General features: G+C 39.1%; 1 protein-coding gene across 9 annotated transcripts in view; it reads left to right on the plus strand.

The window, feature by feature from the left end:
- SGCD (sarcoglycan delta) overlaps positions 1–22,624 on the plus strand; it is a 306,709-nt gene that overhangs the window by 218,243 nt on the left and 65,842 nt on the right. For all 9 annotated transcript variants that reach the window (XR_011728933.1, XM_071759133.1, XM_071759132.1 and 6 more), the window contains one exon: positions 16,538–16,639. Coding sequence is in view for 8 of the 9 variants with exons in the window: in XM_071759133.1 (XP_071615234.1) it covers positions 16,538–16,639 (102 nt within the window). In the remaining variant the exon portion in view is untranslated. The remainder of the gene's footprint in view (positions 1–16,537; positions 16,640–22,624) is intronic.

The following is a 22,624-nucleotide window of genomic DNA, read 5'->3' on the forward strand; positions in this document are numbered from 1 at the left end:
TTTCTTCATGGGACTTTATATAGCTGCACTGTAGCCTGTCTGTGGTGGCTGATTTTGCTTGGTCTTTCTTGGGATGTGACTATGTGCAAGTTACAAATGGAAGAATTTTGTTCCTACTGTAACACTAATGGAGATGTGTTGAGTGTTCTTTGGAGGCATATCAGGGAAAAGTAGGAAATAAGGATTTTCCACCATCAAGAAGTAAAATACAGTGCAGAGTGTTTTACCCCATCTGATAAAAAGGAAGAATGACTCTTAATTACTTGGCTGTATTAGTTTTGTAATAGTTTTAACCTTCTCCCTCATCCTCCCTCCCTGCACAGTTTAGATTTTTTTGATTTTGACAAGAAACCAAGGAGTCTCATGTAGGAAATCACAATTTATGTTACGGGATTTGGATTTCTTGGCACTTTCTGAACATGGTCTTTAGCCTGAAACCCACTACCTGCTTTCAGCTCTCTCCATCCCCCCACGGAGATCCTGATGCTGACTGGTGGAGCATTTCCCAGAACATGATGGTGTCTGTAATTGTACAAAGACATAAGAGAAAAACATCTTGGAACAACAGATACAGATGCAGTCTCACTGTTTCCCATAGACAGTTCTGTGCATTTGGCCAGAGCAAATATTTTGTATATGTTTAAAACATAAATACTTTAAATAATTATATCTAATTAACTTTGCAATGCTTTAGATGAAAGAATATCACCTGTTACTTTGGTGAAATATGTTTCTAGCAGTTCTTTTAATGGCTGGAAGTTTTTATTTTTCTAGAAGGATGGAGACCATTCAGTGGGTGCTACGGGGCAATTATGTATTTCTATCTAGGATTTCTTGTTGGTTGATTGGGAAGATGTCTGGAAAGAAAGAGTATTGGCATGTTTGGAATACATGGATTAGTTTGTTTTATAACAGTTTTCAGTGTAATGGTAAATGGAACTACTTTAATTCATTTAAAGTTTGTTGGCAAGCAAAGTTAATAATTATAATTTTGTTTATTTGTTTAGTCCATTGTTTCTTGGATGGCAGATGTTAGAAATGAGACCGAGGTAGAAATTTAGGTTTCTTGTTATAACTAACAATTTTTGTGTTTTTTTAACAGAGATTTCATTTCTGTGGTTACACAGTAAACAGTTTTCATTCATGTCTACATTTAACATAATTTTCAGGAAGAAGCAAGTTCAGGTGACTGAAAATTATGATTGATAAGGATCTAAGAGTGATGAAAGAAACAAATTGTAGAAAGTTAGATTTGGGGAAGGTGAAGATGAAGATTTTTAATTTGGGCTAAATGAATTTGCAGCATACTCCATTGTTTGGAAAAGTGGAAAAAAATGCTTATGAATAAATTATCATGCAGCTGTACTGTGAGGTGTTAACAGAGCCCATGCAACTGATATGTGGGAAAGTGGTCCTGGAAAGATGTCTGAGGGAATCCAAACTGGGTTCTTGCTTCCTGTAGTGAAATACATAGATGTTCTGAATTAATTTTGGTATGCAGCCCTTTTACTTTTGCCTGATCAAGCTCAACTGTTTTATGTTTTTCACATGGTGGGTATTAGTGTGCTCTAAAAAATCCAGATCTTCTGGATTTGCTTTGAAAATCTTTTCAGACTAATAAGAAACTTACATTTCGAGAAAGGGAATATTTAACTAATTGCTTCAGTTTTTGCTAAAGGTATATGAATAATTTTGTATATTTGGCTGCAGTTCTGGATGCTTTGCCATTTGATCTACATGCCATATGTTGCATGTGGGAGCTGGATCTGTGGTACTGGAACCCCCAGTGCCCGACTTGAGGGAAATTAATGGAAATTGTGGAATTTCACAGTGAGGTCTTCTGTACTGGGGAGAGTGTACTGCATGGGGTTTGGGCTCTGAGATAAGGGATTGATTTTTTTAGTTCCTTCTTAGGGGGCTGGAGACACTGGTAAGGTTTTCAGAAGCCAAGTTTCATTTAGCAACTGCTTCTCCAAGTGCTGCCGTGGAGCAGAGAGGGTTCTCAGTGGCCATGTACAGCTTGGACATTTTTCCTTTCTGTTATGCTATTATTAGAGATTGGAAAAAGTGCTGATCCTGATGGGAGTCTTGTGTGAAATTCATTCTGATTTGCTGTTGCTTTTTGGCTGCTTGAAGAGTGCTAACCATATGCTGTGCAGCTCAGCACAGCACTTTTACAGCCTCTCCTTGGCTTGGATTTTCTGCCTGGCACCTGAGGTGCCATTATTCCTTACAGCAATGGGGAGGAGGAAGGCAGTAAGAAAGGATTTTGGCATAAAGGGACTGCTGGGATCAATGGCATTGGGAAGATAATTTTTGTGTGGCTTAATGAGCACTAACAGAGCCACTGATCTTCAGAAACAAAGAAATCTACCACTGCTTTTATATATGTTTTATTTTAAATACATCCACAGCAAAACTGCCTATTCTGATGCTTTCTTTATCCTTCAGTTCTTTAATTTCTTTTTCTTCCACTCCTGTTGCCCATCTGGCAGCCATGGCAATACAGAGGTGCATTCAGAGCAGGTAGTGCCCCCTCTGCCTGTGTCCAAGTTACACAGAGGCTGCCAAAACAGGATGGGTTTCTGTCTTGGACTGACAAAGAACATAACCAGGAGCACTTGAAGTTGCTCTGTCAGAAGTCAGGGAAGCTTCCAGACATACAGATCCAAAATCCAGTTTCATCTTTTTTGAAGTTTAGAACTTTAATAAGTGCAAAATTTGCAAACCTTTTTTTTTTTTTTTTTTGGCATGGACTAAAGAGTATTAGGAGCAATGAGTGTTTACAATATGTTTGCTTTTTTGATGGTAGGATAAAATGCTTTTTTGGAGCAAAGAGCTTTTCACAAGGTGATTGTTTGATGGGGAGCTGCTGGAATGGAATTCTATCCTCATATTTCCAGACCACATCAGAAGAAGCTTTAGAATTTTTGTTGGATACACCAACTTTAACTGTTTCCAATTATTCTTTGTTTGTCTGGTATAAATGCCCAGGAGGAGGGGCATTGGTTTCAGGAGTATGTATTGAGCAGAAATATATTCAAAATGACATTCAGCTGTTTTAAAAACATGCATTTCTATGGCTTTGTCTTTGGTCTTAGCTCTGACTGATTATTTTTTCCTTGCTTTTAATGTGGGGATTATGGGGATTTTTTTTTAAATTAAAAAAAACCCAGAAACCAAACTAATTCATTTGTTCCTTTTTTAAGAAGTTGCACCCTAGTGTCATTGCCTTAGCTTCCATCTTCTTTTTAAATACTGTGAATGTACTGATCACTTTAATCTTTTTAAATAAATTTCAGTGTTGGAGAGGGATACCAGGTATTACTTTCTCGTTAGTGTACTTTACTATTAGAAAGTTTGATTTTCTTGCTGTGTTGCCTTTCTGGGATCTTTGTCAAATTTTCTTGGCTATTGTTTATCAGAACTGTTGCAGTTTGTGAAAAGAAAGGCTTAGGCCATGCTGTCTTTCTGTTAGCAGGAGCCAAAAAATCAAAGCATGAAGTGGAAAGGTACCTTTCTGAAATTTCTACCAAAATACTGTGGAAAAACCTTAACATTTGAAAATCAGGAGAAAGAACCCTGAAATTTACAGAACATCTGTTGTCATATGAATGTAATTCTGAGATAATCAGGTGAAATACGTGTTGTTCTTTCCATCTGAACAAACGGATTATGTATTAAAGAAAAGACATCAGGAAATTTACATGGCCAAGTGCAGTAAGAACAATATTAACACAAGTGTGCTTTATTGCATGAAAGAAATGTTACCACTCCGATTACATAAAGAGGAGATTTGAAAAAACCCTAATAGGAAACATTTAAGCATAACTGTGAAGTACTTATTTCAAAAGGAGATTTAATCAGTAACCAACAATACATGATATGGCTTAATTAATGACTGAAGAACATGAGATCTCTAGGAGGTCTGTCTGCACTAGTGTATAGGGACATACTATAACTCCAGGTAATTGAACAGCAATTAACTGGAGTTAATGAATCTGCATTCTTGGTAAGACACACAACAGTTAGTGGGTGAGCCTGGAATGAACCACAGTCAAGCACAAACCACTTTGTTTTGATGAACAAGCAGCTACTGGATGTCCACACTAGAATATATGAGACTGTTAATTAACTTGAATTAGTAGTCATTCATCTCTACTCCCATTCTAACTGGAAGACACTCTGCAGATAATCCCAGGACAGCTGGGGATGTTTCATGGATAAGGCAATCAAAGATTTTACCTCTATTAACCATGTCACAAGCTTTTGTTAACCAGAGGCCTTTAAAACAATGTGAGCAATAAGTAGGAGTTCAAAGTCTATGAGGTGGAATCCATGTTACATTAGAGAACTAATTGAATGAAGGTGGACACTGACTTTCATCAAAAATTCAGACAATTCAGGGGAATAATAGCATTTCAGCAATAGCATACACATGCTTCCCCTTTGCATAGTCTCATCTTTCAAAAGTGAATTCTTGGATGTGCTCAGCTGCTAACCAGTTATTCAAGGTCTTCATTTATCAGCTGAAAGAGAACATAATTTTCAGATGTGTTCTGCTTGTTCAGAAAACGAAAGTTAGCTTTATTCCAAAATACCTTGAGTGATTGATGGGACAGATAAGATGTTTCCTGGAACTTGAAGGACACATGTACTTGAACACCATCCCAAATACAGGTAGGAGCCAAAACATGGAGAGCTTACAGATTTATATGACTCCTCTGAAAGATCTGTAGTGAGTCTAACCAGACACTAATAATGTACAGTCAATAGCCAGAGAATTTAAAAAGTAAATCTTTAAGTAAATTGTTTATGTTGTCCAAAAGTTAAGTAAATAAAATTGGACTTTTCAGTGATTTAGGTGTCTCTGCCTTACTCTAACAGGAAATTTTTCAGAAGAAAAAAGAGCATACTATTTAGGAGAAAAAGAAATCATTAATAATTAGTTGCTATGCAGGAAAAGCTACTTTTAACGATATTGCAAAGTGGAGTTCATTTCATTCAGTGGAAATGGGAAACTAATGCAAGATTCTTCTAAACGTTTGTTACACCCATGGACCTGGCTTGTTTGTTCAACTACAACTGCATTTATTCTTCAAAGCCCTTTTTGAGTAAAATGTGGTTTCACTGGAAAGGGATGGTGTGTAATGAAATGATGACAAGAGACCTGTGGGAAATGAAATAGCTGAAGGCTCATATGGGTAAATTTGTTCTGTACAATGCAGTGTTGTGTAGGGAACCTCAAGGTCACTTATTTAGAGCTCAGTGAAGTGTTGCAGTAACAGGGTTTTAGTGCTGCTGCTGCCAGCTCCTCCACTTGAGGTGTGTTTGCATGGTGCTGAGCAGGGCTGTGCAGAGGTGCCCACATTGGGTTTGGAGGAGCATGTTCCCTTGGCAAGAGTTGTTGGAGTGATCTGAGCACTCAGTGTATGAGTTGGAACAGCAGTGTCACCCTTCCTGCCCATCTCCTGGTCCCAACCCTCCCTCCATTGCCCTTTGCCCAGGCCCTTGAGATGCGTCCTCTAAAATTGTCCTGGGGAGCCCAAGAGTCCTGTGTGGCCATAGAATCATAGAATTAGCTGGGTTGGAAGGGACCTCAGAGATCATCAAGTCCAACCCTTGGCCCACCGGTGCAGTTGCTAGACCATGGCACTGAGTGCCACATCCAGTCTCTTTTTAAATGTCTCTAGGGATGGAGAATCTACCACCTCACCGGGCAGTCCATTCCATTGCCTGATCACCCTCTCCGTAAAAAAATTCTTTCTGATATCCAGCCTAAATCTCCCCTGGCACAACTTAAGACTGTGTCCTCTTGTCTTGTTGAAAGTCGTCTGGGAAAAGAGACCAACTCCCACCTGGCTCCAACCTCCTTTCAGGGAGTTGTAGAGAGTGATGAGGTCTCCCCTGAGCCTCCTCTTCTTCAGGCTGAACAGCCCCAGCTCTCTCAGCCTCTCTTCATAGGGCCTGTGCTCGAGTCCCTTCACCAGCCTGGTTGCCCTCCTTTGGACCTGCTCCAGGACCTCGATATCCTTCCTGAACTGAGGGGCCCAGAACTGGACACAGGACTCGAGGTGTGGCCTCACCAGGGCTGAGCACAGGGGCAGAATCACTTCCTTGGACCTGCTGGCGATGCTGTTCCTGATACAGGCCAGGATGCCATTGGCCTTCTTGGCCACCTGGGCACTCTGCTGGCTCATGTTCAGCTTCCTGTCAATCCAGACTCCCAGGTCCCTTTCTGCCTGGCTGCTCTCCAACCACTCTGTCCCCAGCCTGGAGCTCCCCATGGGGTTGTTGTGGCCATGGGAAAAGTGTGCCTGTAGTCTGTGAGAGGACCATTCAATGCCTCTGCAAGAGCATCTGTGGCCAATTCCAGCCAAAAGAGGTTTAAATTCTGATAATCCTGAACAATGAATTATGATGAGGGAAAAAAAAAAGTATTAGCAAAGGATCCTCTTTCTTGGCACAGTTCGTAAGTGACAGAGTTTTGCTGAAGGTGACTTGGGTCATCTTTGGCAAACCTGTTACTTTAAACTTTAAAAAATGAGCAAAGGTGGAGGCTCTCACCTAAATTCTGTGAATGCAATTAATATGTTTAATTTCAGTTCATTCAGGGAGCTGTCTTGAAAGAGACAAATTAATGACTATTAAGAATTTCATACCCTGCTATTTTCTGTATTTACTGATGTTTCTTTCCATCGCTTCTCTAAAGATACTTAGTCTGATGTTTAAAAGTGAAGCTATTATTATCTTAACTTATATAAGGCTTTCTTTCCCCATAGAGTCTAAGAAGAGGAAAACTAGACAAACCACAAACCTTTAGCAGGATTTTAACAAACTCATTGCACAGTTTCATAGTATATGTGTGATATACCTGTATCACAGAAGTGACCAAGCTGAGACAAAAGAAAAATGTTGAAATCAGAGGAGTGCCGACTGAGGGATGGGTTTGAGTCAGAGAGATTTTATTTTTGCCTCTCCATAGCTTTACTTAGATTGCAGTATTGTATTTCTTGAAATATTTGCCCTAGACCATCCGCAAGCTTTGAAGATGCAGGTTGCTACAGAGTTTTTCTTAATTTTCTTAAATTTTTTTTTTTTTTTTTTTTTTGAGTAGCAGGAATACTCCCTGTGGCTATATAATTAGTGTTTTAATGTTTGTCTTCCCTCAGTTGAGTCTGCCTGTTGAGATATTCCTGTAGTTTTTTCATCAATTCACAGAAATGAAAATTTTGCCTAAAATAACTCAAACTGTCCATAAGTTACAAAGGATTTTCAGGTCCCAAACATCTTTTCAACCTTAGTCTTTAGTAAGGTCTTCAGGGTTACAAAGACTTCCACTGCCACTTCTTAAGAACTGTGGGGTTTTTTTTTTTGTTGTTTTGGAAAAGGTATTGTCGAGTGCTAGCAAATATTTAATAGCTTTTCATATTCTAGAACCTCTGACAAAGTCTTGCAGTGTTTTGATCTGTAGTATTTGCTGCTTTCATTTGGTAACAAATATTAGAAAAAAACATTATGACATAATCTTTAAGCATTTGAGAAACGTGATTTTCTAAAGAATGTCTCCTGCAGTCTACAGAAACCTGGAACACTAATTAAAGTAAGAAAGTTTTGTCAGACAGTTCATAATATGGAAATTGTTGGATTAAGCAGCAAACATACCATAGGGGTGTCTTCTTGTCAGCTGCTCCCATTCCCCACGTTAGGAATTTTAGGTATTTCGTGAGGATTTCCTAGGAATGTGCAATATTTCACTGACTGCCAAGACTGCTGAAGTTTTTAAGGCTCCATGAATAAATGAAAGGAGAAACAATACATTTTTTTAAATAAGCCTTGAGTGAGAAAATAGCCACAATATGTAACCAAAGCTATAGACTATAATATAAAGCTATAAACTATACTTTTCTTAAAATGTTGACAATGACAAAGGAAATCCATACCTGAGACACAATTTTGAACATTTCATTATTTGGATGACTTGGCACTAGTGAAAAAAAATGTTAAAAGCTGAGGTAAGGTTACACACAGTGGATAATCAAATAAATGAGTATGCAGATTGTAAGTCACTTAATTTGTTCCTGCTGCTGTCATGTTTTTAAAAGGAGCAGAAGGAAAAAATGCTCATATCCATAAATAATGGATATTTCTATAATGAAGTGACACACAGAGCTACATTCTCTAAAGGCCATAGTGTGGTAGGAACAATTACTTTCTTGTGACTTTAAGAATCTGCTTTAAAAAGATCTTTTTAAAAGGTGCAGTGTCTTGCTCTGTTGTTTCATGATGTATATTTTTGCATTCTCAAGTGCTTTACATGGTCAATTAATTTCCACATACATAATATTGTACTCCTGACTTCCAAGAAAATCTCTTGGTATCTGGCAAAAGTCCCCAATGACTCAGTAAGCACCCACTCAGAAAATAATTTGAAATTAAAAACACACCATGCATGAGTTCTGGAAATGAAAAAATGCCTTTTTGTGTTTATTTTTCCTCAAAAAGTAAACAGTAGGAAAATTGTATCGATGTTTTCCAGTTACTTTGCTGCCTAAGAAGTATAAACTACCAAGATGGTAATTTGGGAAATTATATCAGGAAGCACTGCCTTGCTGGATGCTTCTGGATTTGTGTTGATGGCCAGCAAGCTCCTATCTCTCCTGCTGTGTAGTGATCATTGTTTTCATTCTGGAAATCACTTTTAAATGCACTCTAAAAATTTGTAAAGAAGACAGGGCAGTAAGCACGTCTCTGGCAAGGAGTCAGAGGAATTCAAACCACAGGGAGAGGAGAGAGTTATCTGAAGTCTGAATTGTTGGCACTTGAAAGTTGCTAAAATTAACCTGTTGTTATGTATACACTTTCTTAGCAGCAGTGCTTTGACACAGCAAAGTGCTGGAGAGAAACCTTGGGAGCTCCTTCTTTAACACAGCTTTCTCCATGGAGCCCTAACTTTGTGCCTCTTTTCCCCTAAAGAGTGTGTTCATGTGTGTGCACGAGCACAGAGTTCAGCGTGTGCCTTGTGCTTGTGGGAGGAGGTGCACAAGGCATTTTTGGTGGCTGTATGTTAGTTCTGGTGCTGAATACTTTGGGCCTGGGAGTAAATGATGCCAAGCAGTGAAACTCCTGCTTTTGCTTTGGTCCCTCAGAGCTGTTCCTGGGCAGTCTCCATCCATCATGGAGCATTAGGAGAAGCTGAAGGGGCTTGGTTGCTTTTGACTCTGCATCCATCCCCCTCAAGAAGGCACAGTGGGTGTGTGCTGGGATTTCCTCCATGTGAGCTGACCTACTGAGGTTCTGTCTGTCCTGCCTGATGTTCTATACCACAGCTGAACAGCCACAGGAGTTCTGCACACACCCTCTGTTTCCAGCCTCTGTTCTCTAGGACCAGATTCTGGGTAGGTGTACACTGGTAGAGCTGTTTGCAATCACTAAATGCACTTCACAGATCTGAACCCATTCTTTGCTGTGGTGAGAGACTTTGAGCATACCCATATATTTTCCTCTACAAATAACTATTTGCCTGCAATTGTTCAAAAAGCAATAGAAGCAATATACTTATTTCAGCCTCTTTGGGAGCACCACTTTCAGTTCTCTCATTTCTTTCCTGTCCCCAGAGCCCCCTTGCTAAAAACAATGTCATATACACACTGTAGATAAGTCTGGCAGACAGTTTAAATTATTTTCCAGTATAGTCTGATAGTGGAAGAGCAAAATCGTATATTTTTGTGACAAATGCATGGTTCCTTAGCCATGAGGGAAGCTTCTTAACAAGGGGACTATGGATTCCTCTTAACACAGACAATTTTGATTTTAAAGCAAATTTCTTTTTACCCACCTGTGCAAATAAAGTAAATGTGCCTAATCTCCTATCTCTTATGAAAGTATGAGCCTTGGTTAAAAAAATCCCACAAAACAAACAAACAAACAAAAACCAAACAAAAGGAATCATTAAAATAATCCCTGAAGCCAGTCTAAGTTGGTATAGTTGAATCACATTTTTGAAGTATATTTTATTTCATGATAATCTGTTTATTGTTTCACCAGGCAACCCATTAATTTCCTGTTTGAATCCTGTTGCACACTACTGAGGAATAGTTTTATCCCGTTTATCTATAGGCATCCAGAAAAGATGCCTAAGTCACCTTGGAGGAGCTCCAGAGCAGCTAAGATGAAGCATTTCCAGGCAGTGATTTTAGTGCTAGGTGGACTCCCTTGTCATTTTCTCTTCACCAACTGTAGAGGTAGCATGGGTGATTATCTTCCAAATACAGACTCATCATAAATCCCAAGTTTTAGCTGAATCCAGGCTCAGAAGTGATTAACTGAGGTACACTGAAAATATTCCTCTCCATCCACCATTTTCTTCTGGCTTTTAGAAATAATAGTATTCAGTATTTAAGAGATAATAGTAGAGGAAAGCAAATGAAAACAACTGAAAATACAGGTTTGCATTGTAATTATCTTACATCCAGAGGGCTGATGTTGCCATAGCAGTGAGCATATGATGCAGGTGTGGTGGGTTTTGAGAAGGTCAGTGGAACAGATGCCTCATTGAGCATTCATGTAGGCTGTACATCAACCTGCTGAGATGAAATCCTCAAATATTCTTTACAGACAGGATCTGTGAGACTGGCCACAGCCCTGCTTGGTCTCTCTCCACCTGTGCTTATAATTTTGGTGTCTTGAGTGTTGGTGTCGAGCTTGATCAGGGGTTTGAAGCCAGAGTGCATTTGCACAAGCCTTATTTCTTTGAATGGACTTGGTATTATGCTTGAATTAGTGGCCCTGAGTTTTTTTGTCATGTTCACATCAGGCAAAAACGACCCAATAATTGGCCCCATTTTTGAGAGTTCACCTTCAAAAACACTGCATGAGACCTGGCACTTTCCTTTTCACACTGTCAGGCCTTAATCTGCCAGCTTCATTGCTGGCTGGGGGGAATTGCTAACTACTGGATTAGTGAGAAAAGTCTTACTTCAGAGTGTTAGTACAAGGATCCACTAAGATAAAGAAAGGGGGGGAAAAAAAATCCGCCTTCTCCCTGGAAAATTTTTTCCAATGATACAAAGATGAGTGAGTTCAGTTTAGCCTTGGTGTAACTCAGTGATGCCACAGAGGATGTTGTGTCCAAGATCTTTATAGTTTAGAAACAAACAAACAAACAAAAATAAACCAAACCAAACAAGTGTTTATTATGTTCTTAGTTCAGTAATTGACAGACTGTCATAATTCAGGAGTATTAGGCCATACTTTGTAAAATCTGTTCAACCCCTTGAAATATACAGTGAATCGATGTGCTGATTTTATTAATAAATTGCTATTTTAGAATAGTACTTGTTCCTACGAGTGCAAGAGTCTTTCCTAAGTGAGCTCAAATTTCTGCAGGATGGGACTTCTTCCTTCTAGTTAGCATAATTATGGTAATGAGCTAGACTAAAGAAAATTAAGAATTTAAGGGACATATTTGGAATATATGTTGATGATAAGATGTGATGGAGCAAAAAAAGCAGAAAAACGTTCACAAGGACTTGGCTCATTTTGTAATGCTTCTGTGCCAAACTTCTCCATAACAAGGTGCTGGGAGAGGTGGAAGGCAAATTTTGATCTCTTCCCTGCTGTACCAATTGAAAGGGAAATTATTACATCCCTCTAGAGAGGAATTTTGTATATGATGGTTGTGCTGTAGTAACCATGTTGGAATGGCTTGGTTTGGGTTGAATTTTACGTTAACCATAATGGTCTGCATGCTGTTTCTACAATTTGTACATAATTCCTTGGTAAGTTAGCAGCCACCTGATTTTCCTGTGGCAATCCCAAATTACTTCACACCTGTGTGAGTAAATAAAAGTCTCTACAACTTTAACAGCAGCTTCTAGAGGTCATTTCCCAGTGGGTGAGTCCCACAACTGGTCTTTGCTTATTCAACTCCATGTCCCCCTGTGACTGACGACTGTGGTGCCAGAGATTATATAGAGGTGTCTCCCCGCAGACTCTCATGAGCTTCTGGAGGAAGCCTCTTCAAGTTAGCTGCATGCTAGTCTTGCAATTTGTAATGCTGTTTTAGTGCACCAATTTGCTGCAAAGATTCTAGCTGTGCTTTATCTGTGTCTCCCTCCTTCCCCAGAGAGGGCAAACATAATGTCTCACAGCAATGCAAGTGCTTGGGGTCACCTTCCTTCACTCACCAATGTCTCAGCATAGCTGAACTATGCTGTTCCCATCACTTTCAAATTAAAACACTACCAGTAAGACATCTGATGCCTGAGGTTAACAAGCAGGCAGCAGAGGGTACACCTTGGAGTATGTATTGCTCTGGACCATGCCATGTAACCAGCTTTAACTTTGTAGTACTGGTGCTGCTGGTGGGTGCATAGGCTCTCCTGGTTTCTGTAAGAAAATATTACTGATCATCCACTGCTGGATACTGGGATCTTTATTGAGATGATTAACTGAAGAAAATGAGGAGGAGGGAGAGCAGATGCTGTTAGGGCAAGAAGGTGTTTGGTTCTCCCTTCTTTGCTAGGAAGAACTGACAATGATATAATCTGTACAGATTTTCCTTAAACTTGTGGAAGCTGGAAACACTTAATGTTCTGTCAAGTCAGAAGCAGAAGAATAGCACAGAAATCTTCCTGGTAGGGGAAGGAAAAAACAGGTCGTTTGCATTTCCTTTTTTGTTTTCCCTAGCTTTGAAAGTATTGAGCTGTGTAATAGCTTGCACATGTCTGTAAGCAATGCAGAGCACAGCAATCAATAATACAAGCAATGATAATCAGGTGTTTCAGCCATCTGACATGAGTAGTCTCCAAAGATAATTCTCTCCCACAGGACATTGCCAAACGTAACTTCAGTTTATTCTTAGTAAAAAAGTAAATGCTATCTGCCATACAGAGACAAACCTTGCCAACAGTTTTTCTCCTGAAAACTGAAAAGGGATGGGAAGGTGCAGGAAAACGCACGGTGGCCAATGGACAGCTGGAGTTCTCTGTATTTCCCATCACTGGTGTCCCTAAAATCCTGAGAAAGACCTTGGTAAAAAGCAGATTTGCTTTCATAATGCCAAGAGGACAGAGGAAGCACAGAGGAGCATGGAGGTGATTTTATTGTTTGTAAAGAACAAAGCAGCCTAGCACAAAGGGCCACAGTGAATATGTGTTACCACTACCTTGGTTCTTCAGTAGCTTATCCTGTGAGGGGAGCCCAACCTGATCTGATAAAGGTGCCCAGGGATGGCAGCCATCACTGCAAATTACCCCTGTACCTGTGTGTGATCCCTTCAGACTAGTGCAGCTAATATCACATCCAGGTATTTACCATGGCAAGTAAGTGTTTCTGGTTAGGTTGTCTTTTTTTTATTATTATTTTGTTAACAGAATGTCCCTGATACCAGCCATACAATTAAAAATAAAAAATAAATATTAAAGTAATCCACAATGGTGTAAAAGGAAAATAATAAAAACCCTAGACTTAACCTATCTGTGTAGCCACATACCATATGGAGAGGAGCCTTGATAGTCACATAGAAGCAACACTGTGCTCTTCCCCTAACATTCACCATAATTTGTAATTGGTTGTTAAACTGAGTTGCTTCTCAGGCTAATAAAATAAACCTTTTTCATTAAGCATCACCAAACTGAAATTTATGTTATGCAGGATTGTACCATTCCTCTCCTCTTTCAACAAAGAGCACAACAGCATATAAATTTTTATGCCCTCACATTACAAGGCACTGCATAAAAAGAAAGGTGGTGTAGATGATAAAATTGATCTAAAAATTTTCACCATGCCCTACCAAAAAGCTGAATCATTTACAGGAGGTGATGATAATGGAGGGTTCTCAGTTCTGTGCCTCCTGTTTGGGGTTTGCCTCCTAGAAGCTCCCACAAAGTTGGCTTTTGCCTGCACAATAAAGCCATTCACTCTGTGCTCAAGAGTCTACAAGTAAAGAGAAGATAAAAGGATTGAATCAGCCTATGAAATTTCACTGTATCAAACAATCAATATTCTTTTTTTTTTTTTCCTTATTCACAAGTAATAGAGAAGCCAATAAGCATGTATACCAATCATAGACATAGTGTTTAATAAAACAGTGTGGTCTCTCTCACTCTGGCCAGCTTTCTGCTATATTTTATAGCTCACAGTCCATGAAATTTCATAGAAACTTTCACATATAGTCACTGTAGCAGAGTATGAGTATGACATTTATTTGTTACTAAACCATATAATTAACGAGGATGAAGATGCTTTAAATGAAACAACATGTTAGTCTTTCATACAATTATTGCTCTCTGTATTTTGGGATCTCTATATAATTCTGCAAGCTGCCTCTTATTTAAAAAAAAGAAATGAAATAATAAAGGAATATGATTTAGTAATGATTGTACTATAAAAGGCCATGGTATTTGTTAACTTTAAACTCAGATTACTGTCTTTGCTTGGTTTTTGACCTGCTGACCCATACTCTCACTACAAAAAGCTGCAATGTTTAATCATGAGAAGCATGAGCAGCAGTTGGTCATGGTAAAAGTCAGTGTGAGCATTGCATCCCAAACACCTGGGAAGTCAAGAGATCATGTCTGGTGGGTGCATTTTTATTAGTTTTGGCAGCCATAGAAGATGAGAAGGGTGAGTGGGGATCAGAGAAGGATCAAAGGTTGAGTAGAATAGGATGGGGAAGTTCCTCTTTTTCTACAACTCAGTCGTTTTGTAAAATAATACACCTGCTTGTTTAATATAAATCAAATGTGTTCTTGATGATTTGGTTGTAGTCCATTGTCCCATAGGCCTGGCACTTCTTTTAGGTTGTGTAGGACTTGCTAGCTGTGAGTTTAATGTCCCATATGTGTCTTTCTCATTTATAAAAATCATGTGGGGACCACTCTTCAGGCAGAGTAAAGGAGAGAAAGGAAGAGAAACACGCATACAAAGAGTGGAGTGGAATGCTGGATATGTGTCACTACTCAGGATGGAATATGGTTGTGGGCCACTGAGATTACTGGTTTGCTATAGCTTCAGTAGTGACTTCACAAGGCACTGCTTTATCCTTTGGTCCAACAAAAGACAATTAGCTTGAATCATAGAAATAATACCTTGCATTTGATGTGGTTTTGTTTATACATTTACCTTTTCAATTTCTTCCCCACACCATTTATTTTACATGCACACACTTTGCTAAGCAACCATACATAGCCTAGGCAATCTTAAATCCCTCACCTGAGCAAGAGTTACAACTTTCACGAGTTAAAGATGAAATATAGTTTGGTCTAATTCTGCTATGTGCCAGTGTATCCATATACCTGTCTTAGTGCATAAAAACCGTAAGAAAAGCTCATATAAAATGTTGACATCTGTTTTGCTTGCTGTTATGGTTTGTCAGATGTTTCATTACATCTTGGACACACATAACTAAACAATTTCTAAAGAAAATGGACTGTTTGCAGCCACCTGCTGGAGGTCTGCTGCTGACACTTCACACCATTTATCAAGGTTTTTGCCATGGAAGCAACAGGGAGCAATGGGGATAGAGGGAGACTGGTACAGGGCTGGGAAAAAAGTGAAGACTGATAGCCATGGCTATGAAATCTGAATGAGAGGACAGAAATATATGTTACATCAGTGGCTCAATGCCTGGTCATTGGACTTTTCAGTGGTTGGTTGAAAGGTAGAAGAAGGACTCGGGAGACCCAAACATTTGGATACATAACATCAGATAGCTGGGATGTGCTGGGGCTGTGCGAGGAGCTGAGTGAGGGCTCCAGTCCTGGGTTGATCACTGTAGGAGAGAAAATTAAGGAGTTAGGCCAAGGCAGGAGAGCAGGCTGTTAGAAAGATATTCCTGTTGGGTAGTCACTTCTCACAGAGCAAATGTCTGCATAAATGTATATTCTAATAAAACTGTGTAGCATTTTAGTAATATTAAAAGCACAGAAAAGACTCTGAGACCTGGAACCAATCAACAGATTTCCACATCTTTTTTGTACAAGGGCCAATATCCCCAAAGCAACCACACCAAAGGGTCCATGTTTTGGAGATTCCCCTGAATAATAGTGGCCAAGTTCCCTACTGCATTTTATTGCAATACTCCCACCTAGCTAAACCTTGCTTTGTCAGTTCAGTAGAGTCAATCACATCTTCTCTATATGGAGTGCAGTAAAACTAATCATGTAGTCTTTATATGGGTTTGCTATGAATGAGAAGGTATATAAATATACAGGCTTGTATTGCATATGGATGGATATTGCAGTGAATAGTTTCCTGTTATCACAGGGTATCACTGCATCTCTAAGTAGAGATGACTACCTCAAATGAATCTTTCATCTCTGTAAATGGTTTACAGGGGGGCATAGCAGATTGCACTGAATAGAATTTCTTCTCACAGAAACAGAGCTAAAAAGATAACATAAGTGTTTGCATTCTCTAGTGTCTCCCAGTCCTTTTCATGTGCACAGTGGGATAAAAAGGGTGGCCTACTGACAGCCTGGGTAATTTAGTAAATTGTAACTAATGAGGTTGTTTCTTTCTGTTTGTGTTTTAGGATGGAATGGGGAACCTGAGGATCACAGAAAAGGGTCTAAAGCTTGAAGGAGATTCAGAATTCTTGCAACCTCTCTATGCCAAAGAAATCCGGTCAAGACCAGTAAGTTGTTGGGAAAGGAATAAGCATGTTTCTGTCGTTCTAACTGTAAGAAACTATGAAGTGGCAGGAGACATGGGTATTGGGTAAATTACTGTGACCACTCTATACAAATGTAATGTCAGTGGATGTCCTTTGGGTACCTCATCCAAGTACTCTGTCCTCTGGCCAGTTGCAACATTGATACACATGGGTTTAGCTTGTAGTTTAAGTGCTTCCAGGATCTCTGATATTTCCCATTGTCCCTTTGTCTCCTTTTGAGATAACTTTATCATAAACAACCCTCAACTGAGAGACTAATGTTTCTGAGGTAGAAGGATGGCTGGAAGTTGTGAAATTCAGATCACATTTAGCTAATTCCTCCTATTCTGCAGAGAGGTGATGCCTTGGCACGAAGGCCTGATTTGTTGTTAGCTGGCACAATAAACCCATATTATGTGCTCAGTCCTATTTCATGTTGTGTTTTACAATTATGTGCTGTTAAAATTCAATGCTGCTAGGAGAGACTGCGTGACAAAAGTGGCAAGGATGTTAAAAACTGAAAATGAGAAAAAATTTTGAAGCATGACTGAAATAACATTTTCATAGCAGCCCTTCATTGACTGTTAGTGAGTTTTGTTTTTTCTAATGAAATCCTGTTTGTCCTGAGCAGCTTTGGAATAACTGAAATTATTATAGCAACTTTCCAGGATCATTCTCAGAAGATGTCATCTATCTTATTTCCTGATCCAAAGTATTAATTTGATTCAGATACCAACTTTCCATTGTGATAACAATGGCAGATAGCTAATTAAAAAAAGTTAACATACCTTTATCAGTAGTCTTGTAGAAATTGGAACTCGTAGGATAATCAACACAAAATCCAATACAATATCTGATTAAATTATTGAAGGTTGTAACCTCTGTAAGATCTAGGAATTGATTTGAACAAGCATAATCATTTAGGAAGAAAAGTTAATGAGAAAATGTTCGTATCTATAAATGTTTTTATCCCTGAATTAAAACAGAACTGCAGAACCTTAGATGTCATGCACTCCATTGCTTGGAATGTGAGGAAAAGGTGCAGCACTCAGTTTGATAAATAGACTGACAAATTGCTACTTACATTTCTTTTCCTCTAGTTAGATTGCTGGAAATATTATTTGATTTCTAAGAGAACCTTGCTAGTGGGGAGTTTACTGTTTACATATTATCCTATTGATCTACATTCAAATAGGGCAGGGTGGAAAAAGGTTTCCCCTTCTTGAGGTTATGAAGCTAGTTTCCACACCATTGGCAGTGTAATGAATGTAAGGAACAAGACACATAAAATAAAGCCCCTGTGTGTCTTCCTTGTATTATCTCTCCTCCAGGATTATTTTCACTGTCAGCCAGAGAAGGATGCAGTTGTGAGCCAGGTCTGATCTGCAGCCTAGTGAGTTGGAAGCATCCCTGCTGGCTTCAGTAGAGAAGTCTTGGAAACTGAGTTAACTATATATTTATGTAAACTGTGTGTGTAGTTTCTCTGACATCACAGTGGACTTAAACTGGAATAGCCTCTGATATCCTCACAATAATGATGGAATTACTGTTGGGCTGGGGGCAATAGGGACAGTCCTAATAATTGCAAGCAACCTCTACATTTTTGTTATATGTGTCAATTTGACCTCTTGCAAGCAAATGAGAGAGCTGTAGTCAAACTATGACAGTAATGGAATATTTTAAAATATTATTAAATATTGAATACTGGATTTTACTTCTGCATCATCACTACCTCCTGTCTCAGGAATGACACCCTCAAGGCTCACTTTTCCTTTTCCCTGAACCATTTGAGAGTGACCCCTCATATCTATCTCTCTTCATGGGGGTCTCTGTTCCTGGTGTTTCCCCATCCTGGTTCTAGCTCAGTAACACAGTTTGTAGTGCCTCCCAGACTGGAAGCCTATTTCTAACCATCAAAGCTTGCAAGTGAACATGATCTTGTTACTACATGAGCCTAAACTTTATCTGGAAATAAATGAATAGTGTCTGGTGGTACCACTGTTTGCAGCCTTGTAGGCTTGTTTTAAAGAAATGAGATAGATGCATTCCCTTTTCTAGGAGTGATCAGAGCATCTTAAACTCCAAGCTGAACATATTGCACACTAAACAGTATTTTCCATGCAGCTTGCATGGAACATGAGCATCTTTCTGCCTTTAATTAAGAAGTTAACTGGACCGTGAAGTATTGGCTGTGTAAATAAAAGTGATTTGTACTTAGTCAGGAAGGTGCATTAGAAATCCTTGCATTTCTTTGCTAGTACATAAGTTACAGAGATTATTAACAATCGGAAGGGTCATCTGTAGCTCAGCTGCACTGTTGCTCTCAAAGTGTAGCTGTCTTTCTAACTGTTATAATTTATTGTAGACTACTGTGTGAACCATCTGCTTGCTTATAAATCAGTCAAACTTTGACTGAAAGTTACGTACAGGAGGACAAATTGTTAATTTTATGTGCTAGAAAGAAATGGCAACAGTTTTGCACTCTTCAGTCTTCATTGCCTTAATTTGAATAGAAATGTAAACTGGAATTTTTCCTGCCTTTGTTGAGAAGAGCTGCCAGCAAGTTTGATTTAGAATGTACAGTAAGGACAGATTTAGTTTTCTTAGTGCAGCTTGGGAGTTTTTAAACTTGCTGCATCCAGGTCTGCAACTTTAAAGGGGCAAGACAGATACAGACTGTGTGCTTTTTCCATTCCAGTAACAGGAGATTTAAAATCCTGTACTGTGATTATACAGAAAAATAAAGGTGATTATTTCTTTCAGGAGCTGTGTGACAACCAATGAGATGATAATCTTAGTTTTGTGAAGTGGAGAAGGATGTTGCCATGTTAGAATCAGGATGGTTTTGCCCTTTTGAAGTTCGTTTAAAGTGCATAAATAGAAAAAAAGAAGCATCAGTTTGCAAATGTTTACATCTGGGCTCAATTTTTCTTACCCTGAATCATTTTAAAGACATTATGGATTTGTCTGGCAATTTTTATTTTTTTTTTCACGAGTATAAAGCTCTTGACCAGTGTTCTAGCTGTTCAGCTCAATTGCAGACTCTCTTACTGGTGGGTGGGTCTGGGAGCCTGGATCTGAACATGGGCACCAAAGCTTCTTGTCTGTCCTTTGCTACCAAGGGGACATCCAAGCTATTCTGTGATTCTACAAGCATAAGTGATGGAAAAATAGAGAAGTTTTCAAATGTTTTCTTAAGAGCTCTCTCAGTGCATTTAAATGGTTTCTTATTGAAGGTCTAGTTCCCATAATTTTTTAACAGTTGAGAAAAGAATTAAAAGAAGAATCCTATATATCAAAGAAAAAAGCCTGAGGCAGAGTATAGTGTATTTCTTTATTTCCTTTTTCTGGGTGATGTTAGAGGTCCCTGTCCTGCTCCCTGTAGCAATGAGTGTCTCACTGAGAGCAGCAAGCTTGCTCAGAGCATTGGAGCAAACCTTGTCTTATTTGAAGCTATATGAAATAACTTGTGACTACAGTGGAAGAAGGACTGAGCCTGTCCCTAACACTTGGTATGATTCTGTAAGAGCATCTGTTTGGCCTAAAAAATTCACAGATGTGAATTAGGGCTGATAAATGCTATTCACTTTACTAATATTTAATAAGTTCTCATGAGCATAAAGCATAGACTAGCAAGTGCATAAAATATGCTTGTCTGTACTTTACGTTTTCCTCAGCCAGTATTTGAATGATAACAATTTTCAAGGAAGCTTTTAAGAGTGATAAATAATTATTTTGCCAATATACTTGACTCACTATGTTCAGATCTGAAAGAAGAGTGCTATAATTTTAAAGCACAGAAGCAATTCTATAATAGCTGTATTCTTTTGTATTATTTCCTCTGCAGGATTACCTACCTCAAAGCCAAAAATACACACTGGAAAAAAATAAACCATGTATTTGGATTAAGCACTGACATATGCTCACAATGGGGCAAACCCACCTCATAGCCATAAATACATAATTATAAACAATACAACATATTCATTTGGATTAAAAGGCAACATTCACCCATGAGGAAAGGCACTGGAGATGACAAGATAATTGCAACTTTCTCTGATGCTCGAACTGTGTAGTAGAAATCTTGCTTTCAGTAAAGACTCAGATAGGTAGTATGAAAGAAGGCTGCTAATTTTTGAGGAAGGAGACAGGATAATTCCTTTTCTTCCTTTGTCAAAGGTTACAGAGCAATAAGAGGATATTGAATTAGTTCCTGATGATTTGGTCTAGCAGAGTGCTTAAGGATTTCAGCGTGCTCACTGAAACCATCACAGGGTGGAAATGAAGTTGGTCTCACCATGTTGCTGTCACTTATCAGTCCCTGCACACTCCCACCACCTCTTTGGTCATTACTTCTCCCTGCATTTAGCTACTCCCCCAGTGACTGGTTCTCTTCAAAGAAGAGAGGAATCTTCTTTTTTACAATTAGGATATGAATGAGCCTGTAAGAGCTCCTGGCAGCTCATGGGGATGTTGGTCTCCCGCCTCTGGAGCAGTTCAGCTGGTGCTGTGCCTTCAGGTAGAAAAACCTCCCACTATCCAAGGTCAATTTGGGAAGCACAGTGCTTCCTCTAACTGTATTTTCATAGTTTACTGCTTCTTGGTTGATTTTTGGCAGATTTTGAAATACTGTTTAAAAGCCTTAATAATTTAAAGAAAGAACGAGGTTTCTAGTGATGGTACAGCCAACAAAAGAAACCTTCTTGCATGCATGTCTGGTCTCCTCATGTTCTCCCTGTAGGGTTTATTAAGCATTTGCTGTGGCACCATTCCAAATACCTTGTTATTAGATTCTGTGCCAGTCTACTTTTGCTATAAATGTCTCGTTTTGGTCAGTTTGAGTCTCGCTTGCCCAACAGCTATAAACAGAGAGGAGTGCCAGCAGTCAGCAGGACAAACAGTAAAAATAGACAGAAGCACCCAAGCAAATTGCAAAAGGCATCATTTTGGCAGGAGCACCATTACCTGATGCACTCTGTTGCAATTGCCAATCCAAAGCTGATTTGAGTCCATGTACAGCAGTTGGCTGTGAGTGTCCAGTGGGATTTATAAAATTTATATGCTCTCCTCTTAGTAAATTTCATTCATTACCAACAAAACCCAGAAAGCTTACTTCAGCCTGAACCTTGGTTGCCCCAGTACTTTGGGGACAGTTCGTGGCCCTGATATTTCCAGTGTGCGCAGTTTAAGTAAATTTTGCAGCAACTGTGAAAACATTTCCCTTTTCCTTCATAGTAAAATTGGCCAGAAATCTCTCAGCTTTGAATTTAAAAGGAAATTTTGTAGGCTGGCTGAAGGGGTACTGCAGATGACAACAAAATTAAATCTTGCTCTGTCAGTTACCCATTCTTTGTCTAATGAACTGGTGTTATGTGCTGCACACTGAGAGCAAAACAGGGAGCTGGAGTATCCTGCCAGCTGTGAAATATGAATATCCCAGAGAACAGGGAGAAGGGAAGCTCTGAAGTAAACAAACTTTTTGAAGTAGCTCCGCAAGTTGCATTTCAAAACAAAGTCCTATGGAGGCTGCCTATGGCATTTTGAAAAGGATTTCATTAAATGTTGCTTACTTGTCATAAGCTCTCTTAAATGGAAGGGTAATGGCTCATAACATTTATAAGCTTTTTAATTTCATGCAATATGAGCAATGTAATCAACACCTATTAGAGTCAATCAGCTGTGCCAAGTGGGTTACCTGCCTCAGCTTTTGTCTATGTTCTCACTTGGGAACATCTCTGAACTAACTTTGGGAACAGTGTGTTCTTATCCTAACATAGGTGGAGATTTTGTGTCCAAAAAACCTGGTATGGTCATTGCCAATGTATCTGAACCCATAAGGTGCATAAGTACTTTATGGTCAGTCGTTTTCATCTTTTAGGGAGGCAGTTTGGGACATGGAGTTGATGAGGACTGGTTAACAACTTTGAAGCCAAACACGAACGAGATGGAGAATTTCCCAAACAGTAT

The sequence above is a fragment of the Heliangelus exortis genome, chromosome 15 (genome assembly GCF_036169615.1).
Source record: "Heliangelus exortis chromosome 15, bHelExo1.hap1, whole genome shotgun sequence".
Classification (NCBI taxonomy): domain Eukaryota; kingdom Metazoa; phylum Chordata; class Aves; order Apodiformes; family Trochilidae; genus Heliangelus; species Heliangelus exortis.